The sequence below is a fragment of the Martes martes genome, assembly GCF_963455335.1.
Source record: "Martes martes genome assembly, chromosome: 14".
Taxonomy (NCBI): domain Eukaryota; kingdom Metazoa; phylum Chordata; class Mammalia; order Carnivora; family Mustelidae; genus Martes; species Martes martes.
In genome coordinates, this window is record NC_137902.1 from 30453083 (window position 1) to 30474578 (window position 21496).

Here is a 21496-nt window from a genome sequence, read left to right on the forward strand (position 1 = left end):
ATTTTATCCCTCCTTTGCAATCATTTCTTTTGTCCTCAAGATTTGATGCAGTTTGATGATAAAGGAAACAAGACCAGTGTTCCAGATAAGGAGCGGCAAATTGAGGCTCTCCAGTTGCTCTTCCTCATTCTCCCTCCACCCAATCGTAACTTGCTGAAGTTATTGCTTGATCTCCTGTACCAGACAGCAAAGAAACAAGACAAGAATAAGATGTCTGCCTATAACCTTGCCCTTATGTTTGCACCCCATGTCCTGTGGCCGAAAAATGTGAGTGTTGAGGGGAAGAGCAAAGATTGCTTGGTTTTCTTGGACTTGGCCTCATCCTGGGGCTGTACCTTGGTGAGGTTATCAAGGTTCCAAGGTCTACTCTTCAGCTTTACAATGTTAGGAACATACTTTGTTAGTTCATTTGGGAGTCATTAAACTTGAAGGGGCCAATTCTTGTAACCTCATGTATAAATCAATCTTGATAAACTTGAAAGATAATTTATTAATGGAAGCTCTTAGTAGAAAATTATAGCTACTAACTAAACTAGAATACTCATTTTGGCTGGTCACTTTTTATTCCTTCTTAACAGAAAAGGCTTTTGAAAAATTAGATTGATTTCTGAAGATTGTATAGTATAAATTTAGACTAGAACCATACAGTTTTACAGGATAATGTCACTAAGCTTTTAGGTAAGATGATATAGCACAATCCTGCCTTATCCTGTCTTTTCTATTTCTTGTAGATATGCTTTCCTTGGAAAAAGCTGAATGTGTTTTTTATTACTGAGACCATGGCTTTCTCAGTGACTTAAGTGAGAAATAAATTATTAAAAGTCTTTTGAACTAATTTTTGACCTGGAGGCATGTAGCTTTATGTTCCTGCCCACATATATATGTCATATATATCTCATATATTTATATCATATATTATATATATCATATATTATATATTTATATGATATATATGATATATATTTTTATATATTATATATTTTAAGATTTTATTTATTATTTATTATATTATATATTATATATGATTTATTATTTATTATATATATTATATATTTTAAGATTTTATTTATTTGACAGAGAGGGAGGCAGGGAGGGAACATGAGCAGGGTGAGGGGCAGAGGGACAAGCAGACTTGCAGCTGAGGAGGGAGCCTGATGCAGAGTTCAATCCTGAGACTCCGGGGTCATGATCTGAACCAAGGCAGATGCCCAACTGACTGAGCCACCCAGATGTCCCTGTTCCTGCCCATTCATAATGTGGGTTTTATTGCATGATGGAATTGGGAGCCAGAATATTTGAGTTGGAAGCTGCAAACCAGCTATATTATCTGTGTCTTTGCCCCCTCACCCCCCCTTTTTAAAGATTTTATTTATTTGACACACACAAAGAGAAATCACAAGTAGGCAGAGAGGCAGGCAGAGAGAGAGGGGGAAGCAGGCTCTCCGCTGAGCAGAGAGCCCGATGCGGGACTTGATCCCAGGACCCTGAGATCATGACCTGAGCCAAAGGTGGAGGCTTAACCCACTGAGCCACCCAGGTGCCCATCCTTTGCCCTTTTTATACTTAGGCTCTTCCTCTGTAAACTGGGCATAAATTAGTACTTTATCACTTATCTCATAAGGTTGTTGGACTAGAAATAGGATATGGTGACTTATAAAAGATTTTTGGGATTGTAAAAAATGAGAAAAGGAAGATTAAGGAGAGCAGTTGTGGAATGCCTGGTTGGCTCAGTCAGTAGAGCTTGCTGAAATTTGATCTTGGGGTCCTGAGTTCCAGCCACACAATGGGCTCATGGAGTTTACTTTACCAAAAAGAAAAAAAAAAAAGAGGGAAAGGAGTAGTATGGAATATTTTACATAACAAGTAACGAGTGAAAAAAATGTGATCTTTCAGGCCAGGAAGAACCTCTGCCCAGACAAAGGTTGGGGGGGAGGTGGGTAAGAATAAAAGGACACACCAACATTTGTCTGTATTAAGGAGGTCAAGCCTCCTAATGAAAGAATTTTAGAACCAGCCAACTGAAATTATGAAAAAAGTGAATGATCTCTGCCTATAAAAAAGTATTAAGAGATCTTGGTAAAAGCAAACAGATTAAGTAACAGAGATTTGAGGGCTTTGGGATAGTAGAGATGCTCAAGTGCTCTTTTTTAGAGGCAGGAGAAACAAGAAGAAGATCAATGACCGTATGTGTTTTTAAGAAACAGATGTCACCTTTGGTATCAACTAGTAGTGACAGTTCTCTCACCTTTTGGAGAAACTCCAGTTTCTCTGAAGAGGCAGTGTCCTTGATGGTTGGTATAGATTCTGTTCTTCCTGCCCATTTTGAATCCCAGACTAGATTCTCTTTAGCAGCTCTGCTTGCATGTGTAATTCTCAAGCAGAATTAGGAAACAAAAATTGTTTTTCAAGGATTTCTTGGCAACTTCAGGGACACCTGGTTTCTCCTAGGTTATGTCATTTTCAGTAGAAACCTGCTGAACCAAAAGGCCTTTCCAGAATTAATCATTATGTTAGAAGCACTGTTGTTAGGGAAAAAAAGCCACTGTATCTTTGAAAAAATAAGCTTATTGGTAAGTAAATGGAGTATCTCTTCCATTTCCCAGCTCTCTTTTTTTTTTAAAGATTTTGTTTATTATTTATTTGACAGATAGAGATCACAAGTAGACAGAGAGGCAGGCAGAGAGAGAGGGAGGAGGAAGCAGGCTCCCCCCTGAGTGGAGAGCCTGATGTGGGGCTCGATCCCAGGACCCTGGGATCATGACCGGAGCCAAAGGCAGAGGCCTTAACCCACTGAGCCACCCAGGCGCCCCCATTTCCCAGCTCTTTTTTTTTTTTTTTTAAAGATTTTATTTATTTATTTGACAGGCAGAGATCACAAGCAGGCAGAGAGGCAGGCAGAGAGAGAGGAGGAAGCAGGCTCTCCGCTGAGCAGAGAGCCCGATGCGGGGCTCGATCCCAGGACTCTGGGATCATGATCTGAGCCGAAGGCAGAGGCTTTAACCCACTGAGCCACCCAGGTGCCCCCATTTCCCAGCTCTTAATCCCCCTCTTTTGATTTCTTCCCTCTGAATAGGTCACTGCAAATGACCTTCAAGAGAATATCACAAAGTTAAACAATGGGATGGCTTTTATGATTAAACACTCCCAGAAACTTTTTAAGGTAAGTAAGGGATGGGATTTGGGTGGTAAGAAGATATGGAGGTTGAAGCATGGTGGGATTCTCATCAGGGATATAAGGATGACAACTAAAAAGGCCCTGATTGGGACTTGAAACCAGGTTGGACAGTGGCAAAACCCAGAGAAAACGGCCAAGGTGGGGAGGAATAGAAAGGTATCTGGAGGCTGAGTAGGTTAATTGGCTCCACTGGTCATTTTTCCTTTTTCATGAAAGTCAGTGTGTATTGGCAGTTGGGTGAGTTTATCTTACCTGCTTCCTGCCAGTAGGGTTTTGAGGGTCTGACAATCTCTTTTCATTTTGTACTTTGTCCCTTTTAGTCCAAACTCTCAATATTTCTGGCCACACAATTTTCTCAACTTTGTGGTTCTATGGATTTCAGAGGGAGTCACTCCATTAGACAAAACCCACATATACAGATCTTTTGAAGACAAACCCTTTTCTACCATGGTCTACTGCTGAGAAGACTGAGGGATATTACCTTTTTTGCTTCCTAGAGGCCCTCTGATTTGATTGAGACGATCTTTATTCTCTTGAAAGGGCCCTTTGTATGACTGGAAATTTTGACCTTTTGATGTTTCTAAGATTCAAACAAAAGGTTTGCACAGTCATATTCTTGGTCTTTTCTGTAGAACAAACTTTACTGATAGTGAATTTCTCAATTTTAGTGTCTTGCCATCTGGAAAAGCTGAGAATTGAGAGAGAATTGACTAAGTTCTTCATATAAGTGGGATCACACTTCTTGTGATTAGCTTATTTCACTTGGCATGTTTTCAAGGTTCATCCACGTTGTAGTATTTGTCAGAATTTCCTTCCTTTTTTAAGGATCAGTAATATCCCTTTCATTGTATATATCACATTTGCTTATCATTTATCTGTTGAGGACACTTGGGTTGCTGCCATGTTTTAGCTCCTGTGGATAATGCTGCTATGAACATGGGTATACAAATATCTTTTTTGAGACACTCCTTTTTTTCTCTAAGATTTTATTTATTTATTTGACAGAGATCACAAGTAGGCAGAGAGGCAGGCCGAGAGAGAGGAGGAAGCAGGCTCCCTGCTGAGCAGAAAGCCCGATGCGGGGCTCGATCCCAGGACCCTGGGATCATGACCGGAGCCGAAGGCAGAGGCTTTAACCCACTGAGCCACCCAGGCGCCCCGAGACACTGCTTTTACTTTTAATTCTTCTGGGTATCTAGAAGTGGAATTGCTAGATTACATGGTGATTCTCACTGAACTGCCATACTGTGTTCTATAGCGACTGTATCATTTTACATTCCTGCCAGTGATGTACAAGATTTCCCATTTCTTCAGATCCTTACCAACAGTTACTTTGTTATTTTGGTTTTTTTGGTGATATTTATGAGGTGGTATCTCATTGTAGTTTTGATTTGCATTTCCTTAATGATTCGTGAGTCGTTGAGCATCTTCTCACGTGCTTATTGCTTGTTTGCGTGTCTTCTTTGGAGAAATGTCTGTTCAAGGCCTTTGCCCATTTTTAAATTGGGTTGGTCTTTTATTGTTGAGTTGTAGGAGTTCTTTATATATATCTGGATAGATGTATGATGTGCAAATATTGCCTCCCATTCTGTGGGTTGCCTTTTTACTCAGTTAATAGAGTCTTGGTACACAAAATTGAAAATTTTTTGTGAAGTCTCCCATTTGTTTATTTTTTTCCTTTTGTTGACTGTGCCTTTTGTGTCACATCTAAGAAATCACTGCCAAATCCAGTGCTGCAAAGCTTTTGTTCTATGCTTTTTAAAAAATTTTTTTACAGTTTTAGGTTTTATATTTAGGTTATGAATCTATTTTGAGGTAATTTTCCTATATGGTATTAAGTAAGTGTCCAGCCTTATTCTTTTGCTATGGATATCTAGTTTTCCCAGCATCATTTGTTGAAAACCTGTCCTTTTTCCATTGAATAGTCTTGGCATTCTTATTGAAACTCATTTGCCCATATATGTGAGGGTTTATTTCTGGACTCTCTGTTCTATACAGTTAGTCTATATGTTTGTCTTTATACCAGTAGCATACTATTGTGATGACTATAGTTTTGTAGTAAATGCAGGGTGTGAACATAGAGGCCACCCTAGGATTTATTGACTGTAGGATGGTGAGTGATCCAGAGTCCAGAGTTTAGAAATGAAAGATCAGAATCTTAGTAGGCTGGCAAACAAAGGGCTGCATCACAGGCTTAGGTGCTCAGGTCAAAGATTTTCATCTGTTAGAGGTCAAGATCTAGATAAGTGGATTAGAACAGTAGACAAAGGACAACAGGACAAAGAATGTTTTTTGTTTTATTTTGTTTTTATTATTATATTTTATTTTTTTAAAGGTTTTGAGAGAGAGCATGAGTGGGGGGAGGGGCAGAGGGAGAGAGAGAAGCAGATTCCTGGCTAAGCAAGGAACCCAATGTGGGGCTCGATCCGAGGACTCCGGGATCCTAACCTGAACTGAACCAGCTGAGCCACCCAGGCACCCCATGTTGTGCTTTGTTTTTAGAGAGAGTGTCTTTTGGGGGCAGAGCTGTTTTTGTTTTTGTTTTTGTTTTTTTAATTTAACTTTTTAAAAAGTAATCTCTACACCCAACATGGGGCCTGAACTCACAACCCCAAAATCAAAAGTTGCATGCTCCACTGACTGAGCCACCAGACACCTGTTTTTTTTTTAAAGTGAATTTCATAGAATAAGTGGGTATGGACTCTGTCATAGTCTTGTTTGGAGGAAATTTCTTTTGGTTTTGAGCTCTGCCTTTATAGTTTACCAGGGTAAAAATTAAATTAGTCTTTAAGTGTCTGCCTTCAGCTCAGGTCAAGCCCTGCGTCGGGCTCCCTGCTTGGTGGGAAGCCTCCTTCTCCCTCTCCCAATCCCCCCGCTTGTGTTCCCTCCCTTGCTGTCTCTCTGTCAAATAAATAAATAAAATCTTAAAAAGAAAATTGAACTGTAGGTGTCTTAAGGTTTTTGTCTCAAGACTCTTTTTTTAAAACTTCGTTCTGAAGTTTTTCAAATATAGATAAAAGTTGTAAAACAGTGAACACTCACTGTTCTGAGGTTCAACAAATGTTACCATTTGCCATATCTGCTTTATCTTATTCCATATATTCATTTTTTTTGTTTGTTTTGTTTTTGGTTGAACCCCTGATAGTAAATTGCAGATGTTGTAATACTTCATATATAAATACTGAAGCATGCATCTCCTGCGAACATTCTCCTAATAGTCACAGTACCATTATCCTAAGAAGATTAATAAGAATTGCCTATTAGCTAATATTCAGTACAGATTCAAATTCCCCCAGTAAATCCTAAGGGTGTATTTCATAGCTGCTGTTTTTAATAACATAAGGTAATGGGGGTTTATGTATTGCTTTTGATTATCACACTTTTAATCTGGAACAGTCCTGATGCTTTTCCTTCATGTCATTGATTTGTTGACGCATTCAGGCCAATTGAGTTACAGAATATTCCATATCCTAAATTTGTCTTATTGTTTTCTCAAGGTTATTTGACTTGTTCTCTATCCCTTTTTTTTGTAGTTCCTGTAAACTGTAAGTTAGGTCTAGAGGCTTGATTAGATTCACATTAAATGTATTTGGTGAAGCTTCATAGGCGGTGTTTGTGTACATTCTGTTGCGTCAGATTGCATCACATTAGGAGGCACAGGATGTCAGATTGTCTCCCTCTCAGGGATGCTAATTTTGCTAAGTGCCATATCTCTCAGTTATAAAGGTATACTTTTCTCTTCGCAATTAGTAAGTAACCTGCAGGGTGATTACCTAATGTAATGATTTTAGCATCCATTGATAATCCTGTTGGAACCTATGATTATATTGGGTATTACAAAACAGTGGTTTTCTAATTCTACTGTTTAATCTTTATTAGTTGACGTTTTTCTTTGGAAGAGAGCTTTCCTTTCCTCCGTTTCTATGAACATCTCTATAGACTCATAGGCTTGTAGTTACTCAAAATCTTAGTCAATTTCAGTTAATTTTAATTTTCAACTTGTATCAGATTTGGCCATTGAGAGCCCTTGCAAGCTCTTCCTGCTGTGTCTTTTTGACAGGATTCCATTAGTCTGTTTCCTTCCTGGCATAAAAATGTCCCCAGCTCACTTTGCATTTGCTCTGCCCTGGGCCTAGAATCACTTATTTTCTTCAAGGAGCCCTGGTTTCTTTGAGTGACACTAGTTACACTCATTGTTTCTGGAGTATCATTGCTTTTAGGCTCTGTAAGGGCAAGAAGTAGATTAAAATTCTTAAAAATCTTTTTTTTTTTTAAGATTTTATTTTATTTATTTGAGAGAGAGAGAGAGAGAGAGCATGAGAGGAGAGAGGTCAGTGGGAGAAGCAGACCCCCTGCCGAACAGGGAGCCCGATGTGGGACTCGATCCCAGGACTCCAGGATCATGACCTGAGCTGAAGGCAGTCGTCCAACCAACTGAGCCACCCAGGCGCCCAATTCTTAAAATTCTTTTTAAAGAGAAATGATTAATTCATTTTTTAAAAGATTTTTTAAATTTATTTGACAGACAGAGATCACAAGTAGGCAGAGAGGCAGGCAGAGAGAGAGAGATGGGGGAAGCAGGCTCACTGTTGAGCAGAGAGCCCAATGTGGGGTTCAATCCCAGGACCCTGGGATCATGACCTGAGCCAAAGGCAGAGGCCTTAACCCACTGAGCCACCCAGGCGCCCCTAATTAGTTCATATTAATATTTCCAATTCATATTTAATATTCCAGAGCTTTTTCTTGACTTCTTTTACTTTATATTTGTACCTATTTTGCACATTGCAAATTCCAGCTCTTAATAGAATTTATTTGCTTTATCCTTCAATATATAAAATATCAGTACATAAAAAATTAGTTTTTATAATAATAGTTAATAGTTTATAATAATAGCTAATAGTTAGGTGGCTCAGTCAGTTAAGCATCTGCCTTTGCCTCAGGTCATGATCTTGGGGTCCTTGGATCAAGCCCCGTGTTGGGCTTCCCACTTGCTAGGGAGTCTGCTTCTCCCTCTCCCTCTGTGTCCCCAACCCTCCAGTTGTGCGAGCTCTCTCTCCCAAATAAATAAAAAATTAAAAAAATCTTAAAAAAAATTAGTTTCAAAAATAAGCCTTTGTAAATTTTAAGACTTAAGATTTCCTTACAGTTCTTTTTCCCTTGACTATATCTCACTAAGGATGTATAGTCAGAATACAGTTTTCAAGATTTAAGTAGAATAATTCTTTTTCTTTGTTTGTGTTATCAATCATATATACAGATATACTCACTTTTTTCGTGCTTGTGTTCATTTTTTTTTTTTGATTTATTTATTTATTTATTTGACAGATATCACAAGTAGGCAGAGAGGCAGGCAGAGAGAGAGAGGAGGAAACAGGCTCCCTGCTGAGCAGAAAGCCTGATGCTGGGCTCGATCCCAGGATACTGAGATCATGACCTGAGCCGAAGGCAGAGGCTTAACCCACTGAGCCACCCAGGCGCCCTTCTTCTTTCATTTTTAATGACTAGATAGTCATGTGTTGTATGGATGTGTAAAAATTCATTCAACCAGTTCTCTATTAATAGACATTTAGGTTGTGTTTAATCTTTGATTAATCTCATCCAAGTATGTTTTTGATTTCTGGAGATAAATCATCAGGATGGTTTTCCAAAAGTGAGATTTCTGGGTTTAAGGGTAAATGCAAATGTAATTTTCTTAAATGTTACCGAATTCTCTCCCATAGCAGTTGTATTATTTGACACTTCTGCTGGGATTGTATCAGGGTATGGTGTCATAGAATTCTGTGCAATGTATCCATAAACTAAATTCTTTCTTTTCTCTTGTTACCCCATAGTAATTCTAAATGGTATTTTCTGTACAGTGATTTTTAAAATGTGACTTAGGGACCACTTGTAATTTGTAAGGTTTGTTTTTTTTTTTTTTTAAAGATTTATTTCTTTAGAAAGAGCATATGTGTGAATGTGGAGGGTCAGAGGGAGAGAAACTCAAGCAGACTCCCCACTGAACTTGGAGCCCCACATGGGGCTCAGTCCCAGGTCTCTGAGATCATGACCTGAGCTGGAATCAAGAGCTGCCTGCTTAACTGACTGAACCACCCAAGTGCCCCTTTTGGGGTAGTTTTTGTCAAAGATAAACATTACTACAAATGTCTGTATTTTTGTTTCTGGCTCATTTGAGTATATACATGCCATATTTGATTTTTTAAACTATAGTAGTATCTTTTCAAAAACAGTTTTCCTATCACAAAACTGTTGAGACACCATTTGGTGGCAAGAGAAAAGAAGCTATGGAATAGGGCATTTTAAGGATCTTTTGATTTTCTGAAATAATCTGCTAGTCAGATTACTTTAAGAATCACTATTCTTGTGGTCTGAAAGAATTTTAGATACTGCTAACTACTTGTTCTTGGTTTTCTTTTTATATCCTGCCCAGGCTCCTGTTTATATTCGGGAATGTGCCAGATTGCACTATTTGGGCTCCAGAACTCAAGCATCAAAGGTAAGAATAGGAAATTGATCTTAGTCCAAACAATGAGAGAGTTAATTAAGATTAGTGGAGTTTTAAAACAAAGTGTGAAATCAGAGTAAAGGCAAATGGAAAATAAATGTTTTTTTTGGAGCATGGAAAATGAAATGTTGTTACTGTTTTTTGTTTTTCTTAAAGATTTTATTTATTTATTTAATTGACATGGAGAGAGAGAGAGAGACAGCAAGAGAAGGAACACAAGCAGGGGGAGTGGGAGAGGGAGAAGCAGGCTTCCTGCTGGGCAGGGAGCCCGATGTGGGGCTCGATCCTAGAACCATGGGATCATGACCTGAGCCGAAGGCAGATGCTTAACCGACTGAGCCACCCAGGCGCCCCAAAATACTGTTACTGTTATTGTTCAAAGTTATCTAGTCAGTTTGAGATAAGGAGAAAGACTGGGATGAAAGTTACATGTTGAAATAAAAGTGCCCCCACATAGTCATCTTGTTTCCTCTCAGAGATGCACCACTGCTGGATGGTATCCTGTACATATGAGTGATGGTGTAGACTGCATGCTTAAAGGGTTCCATAAAGCACCTGTGCATCTTTTTTTTTTTTTTTAAGATTTTATTTATTTATGACAGAGAAAGAGATAGTGAGAGAGGGAGTACAAGCACAGGGGGAGCTGGAGAGGGAGAAGCAGGCTCCCCGCCAAGCAGGGAGCCAGATATGGGGCTTGATCCCAGGATGCCAGGATCATGACCTGAGCCGAAGGCAGATGCCCAACGACTGAGCCACCCAGACGCCCCTCACCCCCTGTGCATTCTTATAGCATACGATATAAACAGGCTGTAAATAGCAAATGTATTAAATATTTTACAGCAATAAGTCATGGTTTTCTATAATACATTCTTGTTTCAGGTTCAGTGGTAACACTCTGTCAAATGTCTCAAAGACTTGAGACCACAGGGGCTTAGAAAGCAAATGTGTGGTATTTATTAATAAGAAGGGTCGTGATCCCAGGGTCCTGGGATCAAGTCCCGCAACAGGCTCCCTGCTCAGCAGGAAGCCTGCTTCTCCCTCTCCCTCTGCTGCTCCCCCTGCTTGTAGTCTCTCTTTGTCAAATAAATAAATAAAATCTTTTTTAAAAAAGTAAAGACTATATAATTATTTTTTTTTTTTTTTTTTTTTTAATTTTTATTTGACAGAGAGAAGGATCACAAGTAGGCAGAGAGGCAGGCAGAGAGAGAGGGGGAAGCAGGCTCCCCACTGAGCAGAGAGCCCGATGCGGGGCTCGATCCCAGGACCCTGGAATCATGACCTGAGCCGAAGGCAGAGGCTTTAACCCACTGAGCCACCCAGGTGCCCCAAGACTATATAATTATTAAGCTTCAAAACTGAGCAGTTTAAAAAACTTCACAAGTACTTTTTGATGATCTCTATTTAGCCTTTCTTGGTTAGGAACTTACGCTGTCATCTTATGCTCTTGTGTCTGCTCCTCTTTGTTTCCGCTTTTCATTCAGTAAATATTTGGTGTGACCAGGAAAACAGTGTAACTGCAACTAGTCAACTAGTTTAACTGCAGTGTAGCTTTTCTTAGAGAGTTGTTTCTTCCCCTCCAACCACTGTTATGTAGTTATCCCATCATATTCTGGAGGGAGGAAAGAGCACCAGCCAAGAGCCTTTGCATTTGGTCTCCAGATGGCTCTGTCGTGTTAGTATCTAAATGACTTTAAACTTAGGGCTTAACTTCAATTTTTTCTTCTATCAAATGGAAATGATGATACTTTCCCTGCTACCTTACAGGAAGGCAGTGAGAGTTATGTTTAATTAAAAGATGCTTTGAAAATTGAACTCCCTTTTTTTTTTTTAAGATTTTTATTTATTTATTTGACAGACAGAGATCACAAGTAGGCAGAGAGGCTGGCAGAGAGAGAGGAAGGGAAGCAGGCTCCCTGCTGAGCAGAGAGCCTGACACAGGGCTCAATCCCAGGACCCTGGGACCATGACCCGAGCCGAAGGCAGAGGCCTTAACCCACTGAGCCACCCAGGCATCCCTGAAAATTGTACTCTTACATAAATATAATTTTTGGTAGCAATGTTCTTTTTTTCTTTAAAGACTTTATTTATTTGTCAGGGAAAGAAAGAGAGGAGAGAGAGAGAGAGAGAGAGATCGGGTGAGCGAGCATAAGCAGGGGAAGAGGCAGGCAGAGGGAGAACCAGGCTCCCCACTGAGCAAGGAGCCTGATGTGGGACTCGATCCCAGGACCCTGGGATCATGACTTGAGCTGAAGGCAGGCGCTTAACCAACTGAGCCACCCGGGTGTCCTGCAGTAGCAATATCCTAAATAAATTTAGGTTCTCTAGGCAGATTTTGGGAGTGGGCTATTAACATAGTCTGTAATTAATAGGTTTCTTTTCATGTGATAATTCTATTTAAATTTTTTCTCATTCCTAGGTATGAGCATACCATGCTCCCCACTTCTTCCTCCTTTTTTGTTTCGGGGTTGTAGAAACCTGAAAACAAAGCTGGCAGGATATATTAATTTGCTTTTCTTTTAAATTTTCTCTAGGATGATCTTGATCTGATAGCTTCATGTCCTACTAAGTCCTTCCAATTGACAAAATCTCAGAAACGGAACTGGGTAGATTCCTGCTCTCACCAGGAGGAGACCCAGCAGCGTACAGAAGAGGCATTGAGAGAGTTGTTCCAACATGTTCACAATATGCCAGAGTCAGCAAAGAAGAAACAACTTATTAGACAGGTACCCGAAGGCAGGGAAACAGTGGTGGGGCTTTGGAATGTGATCAAGGTTGTGGAATCACTAACGAATACTGCTAAGAATCTCATTTAATTTTTGGCTCTTATTGGCCCAAGCTTGGCTTGACCAGGAAAGCAGACTTGTCAGTGGAACCTCAATGGCAGTCTCTGAACCACTTCCCATTAAAGAAAGGAGTGGAGGCTCTTGGATTTCTAGAGTTAAACAGAAGGATCCAAGTATGGTTAGAGTTTCTCTAATTTTGGTCATGTACCAAGCATGCTGAGAGAGAACCAGCAGTTGCAATATATTGTTCCAAAGTTTAAATCCTTCAGATTTTCTTGGCAAATAATTTAATCTTTCTGATTTCAATTTCCTTGTTTTTTAAATAGTAATTGAAATATCCATGTTTTATGACTATATAAGGATTAGAGTCTATGTAAAGTGGCTGGCACAGTAGAGCAAAAGTGGTAGTTCTTACTAATGAGTCAGAAAACACTGTAAATTCAGGGACCTAGTTCGATATTAGAAAGTAGAAATTCTGGTAGCTAAGTTTGTTTATTTTGGAGTTAATGGAAGCAAAATTAGGTCTCTCATTTGCCATTTTGAGACTAAAGTGTAGTTTGAGTAAATCCCCGTGACTTCGTTAGTTTCTTTCTTGGGAAATTTGTTTTGTCTCAGTCCCTCTTGAATTTTAGCTGAACAGGCATAATCAGCCTCTTGACTTCTTATTCAACTGGGACCTTCTTGAGGGAAGTCTGTGTTTTTATTTTTTTATGCCTAATCTGAAGCTTAGGGCCAGACATAACCGTGTGCTCAGAAAAATGTTGAACTGAGCTGTTCTTAACAATTGATAGAGTCCTTCAAGAGAAGTTTTCTGTTACGCTCTTTGAAGTTACTTTGAGATTTAGCAAATCGTGTTATGACTGGAATTTTCAAGGGTGTTGGCTGAGTATTATTGCAGTTTCAAAGCAGTGTAGTGATTTAATTCTTGTTGGAAACTAAGACAACAGGTCAGGACCAAGTGTCATGACTTCTGTCATCAAGAAAGCAAAGGGTTAGAGATAATACAAAGGAAAAACTAACATCATTTTTGCTCTTTTTAGAAAAATAGGAAATTATGAGGAAGGTTAAGAAGAGAATAAATAATTTATCCCACCAGGGTTTACATTTTCAGTATTTCAGACTTTTTCCTGTCAATAAATTTCTACATAGTTTGGGTCATACCACATACTTTCTTTTCTCTCTCTTTTTTACTAAACATTATAGCATAAACATTTTCTCATGCTTCCTTGTGAACTCCTTGCCTACATTTAAAATACTGCCACTTTGTTTTGGTGAAACTATAATTTTACTATTTCCTGATTTTTCTCTCTGTGATTATAAGAATAATAAATATTCACTATAGAAGCAGTGCAACCTCCAGAAGAGTGTAAAGAAGAAAAATCACCTGTAATCATCCTGAGATAACCACTGATAAAAGTTTTGGAGTATTTTCTTCTATGAGTATTTTCTTTCCATGGATATATGTATTTAACATTTTTTTCTTTTGTTTGAGATCATAATATATATTCAGTTTTTAAAATTCCCATTTTTTTTTAAAGAGTTTATTTATTTATTTGACAGACAGATCACAAGTAGGCAGAGAGGCAGGCAGAGAGAAAGGGGAGGAAGCAGGCTCCCTGCGGAGCAGAGAGCCCGATGTGGGGCTCGATCCCAGGACTCTGGGATCATGACCTGAGCCGCAGGCAGAGGCCTTAACCCACTGAGCCATCCAGACGCCCCAAATTCCCATCCTTTTAACATTATATCATGATCATTTCCCATGTCGTTAAAAGGCTGTGAATATTTTTAACGACTGTGTAATATTTCATCACATATAACCTAATGTGTATACAGTTTGCCTGCTATTGGACATATTTGGGAATTAGATTATTATTATTATTTTTAAAGATTTTATTTATTTATTTGACAGACAGAAATCACAAGTAGGCAGAGAGGAAGCAGATAGGAAGCAGGCTCCCTGCGGAGCAGAGAGCCCGATGCGGGGCTCGATCCCAGGACCCTGAGATCATGACCTGAGCCGAAGGCAGAGGCTTTAACCCACTGAGCCACCCAGGTGCCCCGAATTAGATTATTTTTTAGCTTATAAATTTTCATAGGCATTTTCATTGCAGAGTTTTCCTAGAAGTGGCATGACCAAAGGGTATGCATTTTTTTTTTTTTTTTTTTTTTTTTGCTGGATATAGCTATTGGGTCCCTATTAATGTATAGGTCCATCTTTCTCTCCCCTCTTTTTGTTTTCCCCCTAAAAAATTTCCAGAGTTTGTTTGAATAAACTTAAGTTTGACATAATTTAGATTTAGAGAAAAATTGCAAAGATAGAATAAAGAATTCTCACGTACCCTTTACCAAGGGAACCCTTCACTCCTAATGTTAACATTGTTAATACTAAGAAATTAACATTGTTCTATTACTATTAAGGTTAGAGATTTTATTCAGATTTTAGAAGTTTTTTTGCTAATGCCCTTTTTCTGTGCCAGGATCTAATCCAGGTTACTACATCATGTTTAAACACACATATTCACACATTCTCTCTCCCTCTCTCTCTCTGCCCTTTATTTGTGAAAGAAACCATATAGTTTGTTTTCCACAGTCTAGATTTTGCTGGTTGCACCCTTGTGGTGTTATTGAACATGTTCCTCCGTTCACTTTATTTATGATAAATTTGTAGTTAGATCCAATTATAGAAACTTGATCTGAATACCAATTAGTTTTATTTATTTAGTTAGTTTTTGAGTAAGGACTTCATAGGTGGTGTGTATTTTTTAATACAGTTGTTCTTGCCCCTTATCTGTGGGGGGGAGGGTGCATTCCAGGGCCCCCCAGTATATGCCTGAAAACCATGGATGTATGATTTTTTTTAATACATACATACTTAAAGTTTAATTTATAAATTAGGCACAGTGCGAGATTAACAATGGTAACTAATAAATAGAACAAGTATAACGGTATACTATAATAAAAGTTATGTGAATGTGTTCTTCCTTTCAAAATATTTTACTATCCTATACTCACCCTTCCTGTGATGATGTAAGATGGTAAAATGCTTGGGGCGCCTGGGTGGCTCAGTGGGTTGAAGCCTCTGCCTTTGGCTTGGGTCATGATCCCAGGGTCCTGGGATTGAGCCCCGCGTCGGGCTCTCTGCTCCACGGGGAACCTGCCTCCCCCCCCGCTCTGACTGCCTCTCTGCCTACTTGAGATTTCTGTCTGTCAAATAAATAAATAAAATCTTTAAAAAAAAAAAGATGGTAAAATGCTTATGTGATTAGCTGAAGTGAGCTGAATGATATAGGCATTGTGACGTAGCATTAAGCTACTACTGACCTTCTGAAAATACATCAGAAGGGGGACCATCTGCTTCTGGACTGTGGTTGATTATGGTAACAAAGCTCAGAAAGCAAAATCATGAATAAAGGGGGACTACAGTATGTGTTTTGAAAAGACTCTGGACACATATTGCTAAACAGCTCCCTAGGAAACTATTGATGCTCCAGCCAGCTGGATACAAGAGAGCCCCTCTTACTGTACCTGGCCAACATTATCAGAAATGATAGTTTGTCAGTTGTCTCAATATATCCAGGAGGGATGCTTGCTTTCTAAGCTCTTTAGAAGTGACTGAATTTTCTGATAATTAACTTTGAGAACTTTTTGGTACCTGTATAATATGTATGATATTTTTCATTTTTTTAAACCTCCAGAACTGAATCTGAACTGATAAAAATTTGCAAAATTACAATTCACGTATTTAAAAACTATAGTTAGAAAAAGCAGATATATAGAATTAAGTACTAGGTCATTATTTTTTTAACTGGGGAGATGAATGGCTAATCAAAGCATTAAATAAGACAATACAGTGGTTTTTTAATTTTTTAATTTAATTTAATTTTTTTTAAAGTCCTGATTTTTTTTTTTTAAAGATTTTTATTCATTTGACAGACAGAGATCACAAATAGGCAGAGAGGCAGGCAGAGAGAGGAGGAAGCAGGCTCCATGCTGAGCAGAGAGCCCGATGCGGGGCTCGATCCCAAGACCCTGGGATCATGACCCGAGCCGAAGGCAGAGGCTTTAACCCACTGAGCCACCCAGGCGCCCCTACAGTGGTTTTTTAAAAAATTGTGTTGTGAGTCACCATGCAGTACATCATTAGTTTTTGATGTAGTGTTCCATGATTCGTTGTTTATGTATAATACCCAGTGCTCCATGCAATCCATGCCCTCCTTAATACCCATCACCATTCCCCTCCCTTCTAAAACCCTCAGTTTGTTTCCCAGAGTCCATAGTCTCTCATGGTTTGTCTCCCATTCTGATTTCTCTCCCTATATTTTTCCCTTCTCCTAGTGTCCTCCATGCTCTTCCTTATGTTCCACAAATAAGTGAAACCATATGATAATTGACTTTCTCTGTTTGACTTATTTCACTTAGCATAATCTTCTCCAGTCCCATCCATGTTGATGCAAAAGTTGGATATTCATCCTTTCTGATGGCTGAGTAATATTCCATTGTGTATATGGACCATATCTTCTTTATCCATTTGTCTTTCGAAGGGCATCTTAGCTCTTTCCAAATTTTGGGTATTGTGGACATTGCTCCTATGAACATTGGGGTGTATATGGCCCTTCTTTTCACTATGTCTGTGTATTTGGGCTAAATACCCAGTAGTGCAATTGCTGGGTCATAGGGTAGCTCTATTTTTAATTTTTTGATGAACCTCCACACTGTTTTCCAAAGTGGCTACACCAATTTGCATTCCCACCAATAGTGTAAGAGGGTTCCCCTTTCTCCACAACTTCTCTAGCATTTGTTGTTTCTTGCCTTGTCGATTTTTGCCATTCTAACTGGTGTAAGGTGGTATCTCAGTGTGGTTTTTATTTGAATTTCCCTGATGGCTAATGATGAGAACACTTTCTCATGTGTCTGATAGCCATTTTTATGTCTTCTTTGGAGAAGTGTCTGCTCATGTCTTCTGCCCATTTTTTGACTTATCTGTTTTTTGGGTGTTAAGTTTGAGAGGTTCTTTATAGATCTTTGTAGTGTTATTTGCAAATACCTTCTCCCATTCTCTGGGTTGCTTATTTGTTTTGTTGATTGTTTCCTTTGCCATGCAGAAGCCTTTTATCTTGATGAAGCCCCAAAAGTTCATTTTTGCTTTCATCTCCCTTGCCTTTGGACATGTGTCTTGAAAGAAGTTGCTGTGGCCGATGTCAAAGAGGTTACTGCGTATATTCTTCTCTAGGATTCTGATGGATCCCTGTCTCACATTGAGGTCTTTCATCCATTTAGAGGTTATCTTTGTGTATGGTGTAAGGGAATGGTCCAGTTTCATTCTTTTGTATATAGCTGTTCAGTTTTCCCAGCACCATTTATTGAAGGGACTGTTTTTCTTCCACTGAATATTTTTTCCTGCTTTGTCAAAGATTAGTTGACTGTGGAGTTGAAGGTCCATATCTGGGCTCTCAATTCCATTCCATTGGTCTATGTGTCTGTTTTTGTGCCAATACCATGCTGTCTTGGTGATCACAGGTTTGTAATAGAGCTTGAAATCAGGCAGCATGATGCCCCAGCTTTGTTTTTCTTTGTCAGCATTTCCTTGGCGGTTTGGGGTCTTCTTTGGTTCCATACAATTTTTAGGATTGTTTGTTCTATCACTTTGAAAAATGCCATTGGTATTTTGATCAGAATGGTGTTGAAAGTATTGATTGCTCTGGGCAGCATAGACATTTTAACAATGTTTTTTCTTCCGATCCACAAGCATGGAATGTTTTCTCATTGTTTTGTGTCTTCTTAAATTTCTTTCATAAGTTCCTAGAGTATAGATCCTTCACCTCTTTGGTTAGGTTTATTCCAAGGTGTCTTATGGTTTTTGATGCTATTGTAAATGGAATCGATTCTCTAATTTCTCTTTCTACGGCTTCATTGTTAGTGTGTAAGAAAGCAGCTGATTTCTATGCATTGATATTGTATCTTGCCACATTACTGAAGTGCTATACGAATTCTAGTAATTTGGGGGTGGAGACTTCTGGGTTTTCCATATAGAGATAATACAGTGTTTTATAGCTTGCATTTCTCAATGTTAGATACTATCAAACAGCTGATATTGATAAAATTAATCACTTTTTATTTTGATGTATTTCCTCTGATAATACTGGCAAGCAATCATGATGTCCATTTAAAGAGCTTTAGTAACTTCTTTATTCTGTATGCAATTTATTTTAAATTAACAACTGTTTTAGTTGTGCTAGTCACTCTCTATGTCCAAGGTACTTTCTGCCAAAAAATCTTGATCACCAGCTGAGATCGTGGGCAAATTACATAACTCTCTGGGTTTTGGTTTTCTTATCTGTAAAATAGGGGTAATACTTCCAACTTTATAGTACATAAGAAAAAGGAAAATAAAGTGCCATCTCCTTAGAGTAATTAAATAGATTTTGACTTTTTTGGCAACATGATTCCTGCCTTTGAGATTTGCTTTCTAACCTACTAATCCGTATGTGTACAGACTTACTTATTCCTGGACTTGTCTGGATATTTACACTTAGCTATTGATTGTCATAGAATCCTAGCTCTTGATGGGGGGAAATAATAATAAAATGTTTGTTTTCTCTTAGTTTAATAAACAGTCTGTGACCCAGACGCCAGGGCGAGAATCTTCTACTCCTCGGGTACAGAAAAGAGCCCGTTCACGTTCCTTCAGTGGCCTTATTAAGGTTGGTATGCCATGCTGTCATTTTTAGCATTGACTTTGAGAAAGCTTAACAGTCTGACTTTTTTTAGGCATAAACAGTTTTCTTCTATTCTTTGGGATCCTGTAAAGGGTTCATTTGTAAGAAGATAAAGATAGAATTTGGAAAAACTTTTAATTTTTACAGCATTTTGCTGTGTTTCAAATTGGAGAAGGGTCTGTACGATTAGAGAGTAAAAGAAAGGTCCTTCCTTCTCTTTGGGACTGAGGACAGAGTCCCCATTCCTGAGCAGTGGAGAGTTCTTTGCTTTGTGCCACAAGGTTCACTGCACAATTTGCAGAAGCTATGGAGAAGTGAGGGAGTTGACAGACTTACAGAAATGGTTAGGAAATGGATTTTCTGATAGGCTAGTGAGTTTTAGGTAGCTGAAATTTTTGTAAGCTTAACATTTTTTTTTATATAACAATTTTTTTTAAAGATTTTATTTATTTATTTGACAGAGATCACAAGTAGGCAGAGAGGCAGGCAAAGAGAGAGAGGGGGAAGCAGGCTCCCTGCTGAGCAGAGAGCCCGATGCGGGGCTCAATCCTAGGACCCTGAGATCATGACCCGAGCTGAAGGCAGAGGCTTTAACCCACTGAGCTACCCAGGTGCTCCGTGTAAGCTTAACATTTTAATTCAGTTGTATATTCTCTTCCTTTGTATCAAATTACTTAAAAAAATTTTTTTAAAAGCAAGTACGATATCTGCTTCTGTGCTGTTGATGCCATCGTTATTCTTGTTGGATTTACACATCCTTGTGGGCGATCTGAACTTGTAGCTACTGCATATTACCATCAGATGGCAGTAGATAACATGATAATGGGGTTCGAATTTTCAGGCATAAACTAAGGCAAGGTTCTGGTTAACTTGGAGAGAGATTAAGCACCGTTCTGTGTTCTGCTGTTTTTCTTTTTAAAATTGTTTTAACATTATTAAAATCTATAAATCCAGCAAGAGTAAGGAGCTCTGATTAAAATGAAAAATAAAATTAATATATATATTTTTTCTTTAAGCTGCAGTTATTAACCATTGCTGCATTATCTAAATCTCATTTTGGTCTTAGCTATTATCATTAATAGAAATTTAGAATTCACTATCAATTCTGTGGGGCCCAGTAGCCTCTGAGGCATTAGTCTTGCTTACCATCAAAATTTCCTTTGTGATCAACAGAATGAAAAGGCAACTCACAGAATGGAACAAAACATTTGTAAGACATATGTCTGAGAAGGAGTTAAGGTCCAGAATATATAATGAACTCTTACAAAAACAGGAAAAAAAAATAAAAAATAGGCAAAGAACTTAGACTTTTCTCCCAAGAAGATGTACAAATGAAAAGATGCTCAGTATCACTTAATCTTTAGGAAAATGCAAATGAAAACCACAGCGAGATAGCAAGTCACAGTAGGATGACTATTATGGAAAAAGCCAGAAAATAACACGTGTTGGTGGGGATGTGGAGACATTGAAACCCTCATGCGCTGTTGGTGGGAATGTAAAACAATGCACCTGTCATGGATAACAGGATGGCAGTTCCTCAAAAAATTAAATATTCAGCAGTTCCACTTCTCGGTATGCACCCAAAAGAATTGAAAGCAAGGACATAAACAGATATTTGCACACCTATGTTTGTAGCAGCATTATTCACAGTAAATGAAGGGTGGAAGCCACTCCAAGTATCTATTGACAGCTGAATGGATAAACAAAATATTGTATATACATGCAATTGAATATCATTTGGCCTTAAAAAGAAAGGAAATTCTAACATATACTACAACATCAATGAGCCTTGAGGACATTATGTTAAATGAAATAAACCAGTCACAAAGAATAAGTGCTATATGATTCTACTTATATGAGATAACTAGAATGGTCAAATTCATAGAGAAAGAAAGTAGAATGATGGTTGTCAGGGGCCAAGAGTATGGGGGGAATTGGGAATTATTGTCTAGTGAGTACCCAGGTTCTATTGGGGAGATGAAAAAGTTCTGGAGATGCCTGGTGGTGATGGTTGCACAATAGTATGAATGGAATTAATGCTGCTTAACTATACACTTAATATTTTAGCCAAAATGGGAAGTTTTGTGTTATATATATTTTACTATAATTAAAAAGTCATTTATTTTTCTAGAACCCTAGCAGTATATTCACCTGCGACATGTAGTTCATAAAATGAATATCCTTGTTGGTTCATTTTCCTTGGAAGTCTGTCATTCCCTCTGACTTCCTGTCATAGAGCTGATTGATAACAAAAAAGTTATTAGTCAAATAAACTAAAAAGTTATTAGTCAAATATTTCTTTAACTGAAGCTAGATG

The 21496-nt window shown here is 38.4% G+C and overlaps 1 protein-coding gene across 1 annotated transcript in view; it reads left to right on the forward strand.

Annotated features, from left to right (window-relative positions):
• The window catches only part of ARHGAP19 (Rho GTPase activating protein 19), a 63657-nt gene that overhangs the window by 30856 nt on the left and 11305 nt on the right, over positions 1–21496 (forward strand). The window contains exons 5-9 of the mRNA XM_080823381.1: positions 41–267; positions 3074–3160; positions 9606–9671; positions 12212–12403; positions 19066–19164. Coding sequence (XP_080679507.1) covers positions 41–267; positions 3074–3160; positions 9606–9671; positions 12212–12403; positions 19066–19164 — 671 coding nt within the window. The remainder of the gene's footprint in view (positions 1–40; positions 268–3073; positions 3161–9605; positions 9672–12211; positions 12404–19065; positions 19165–21496) is intronic.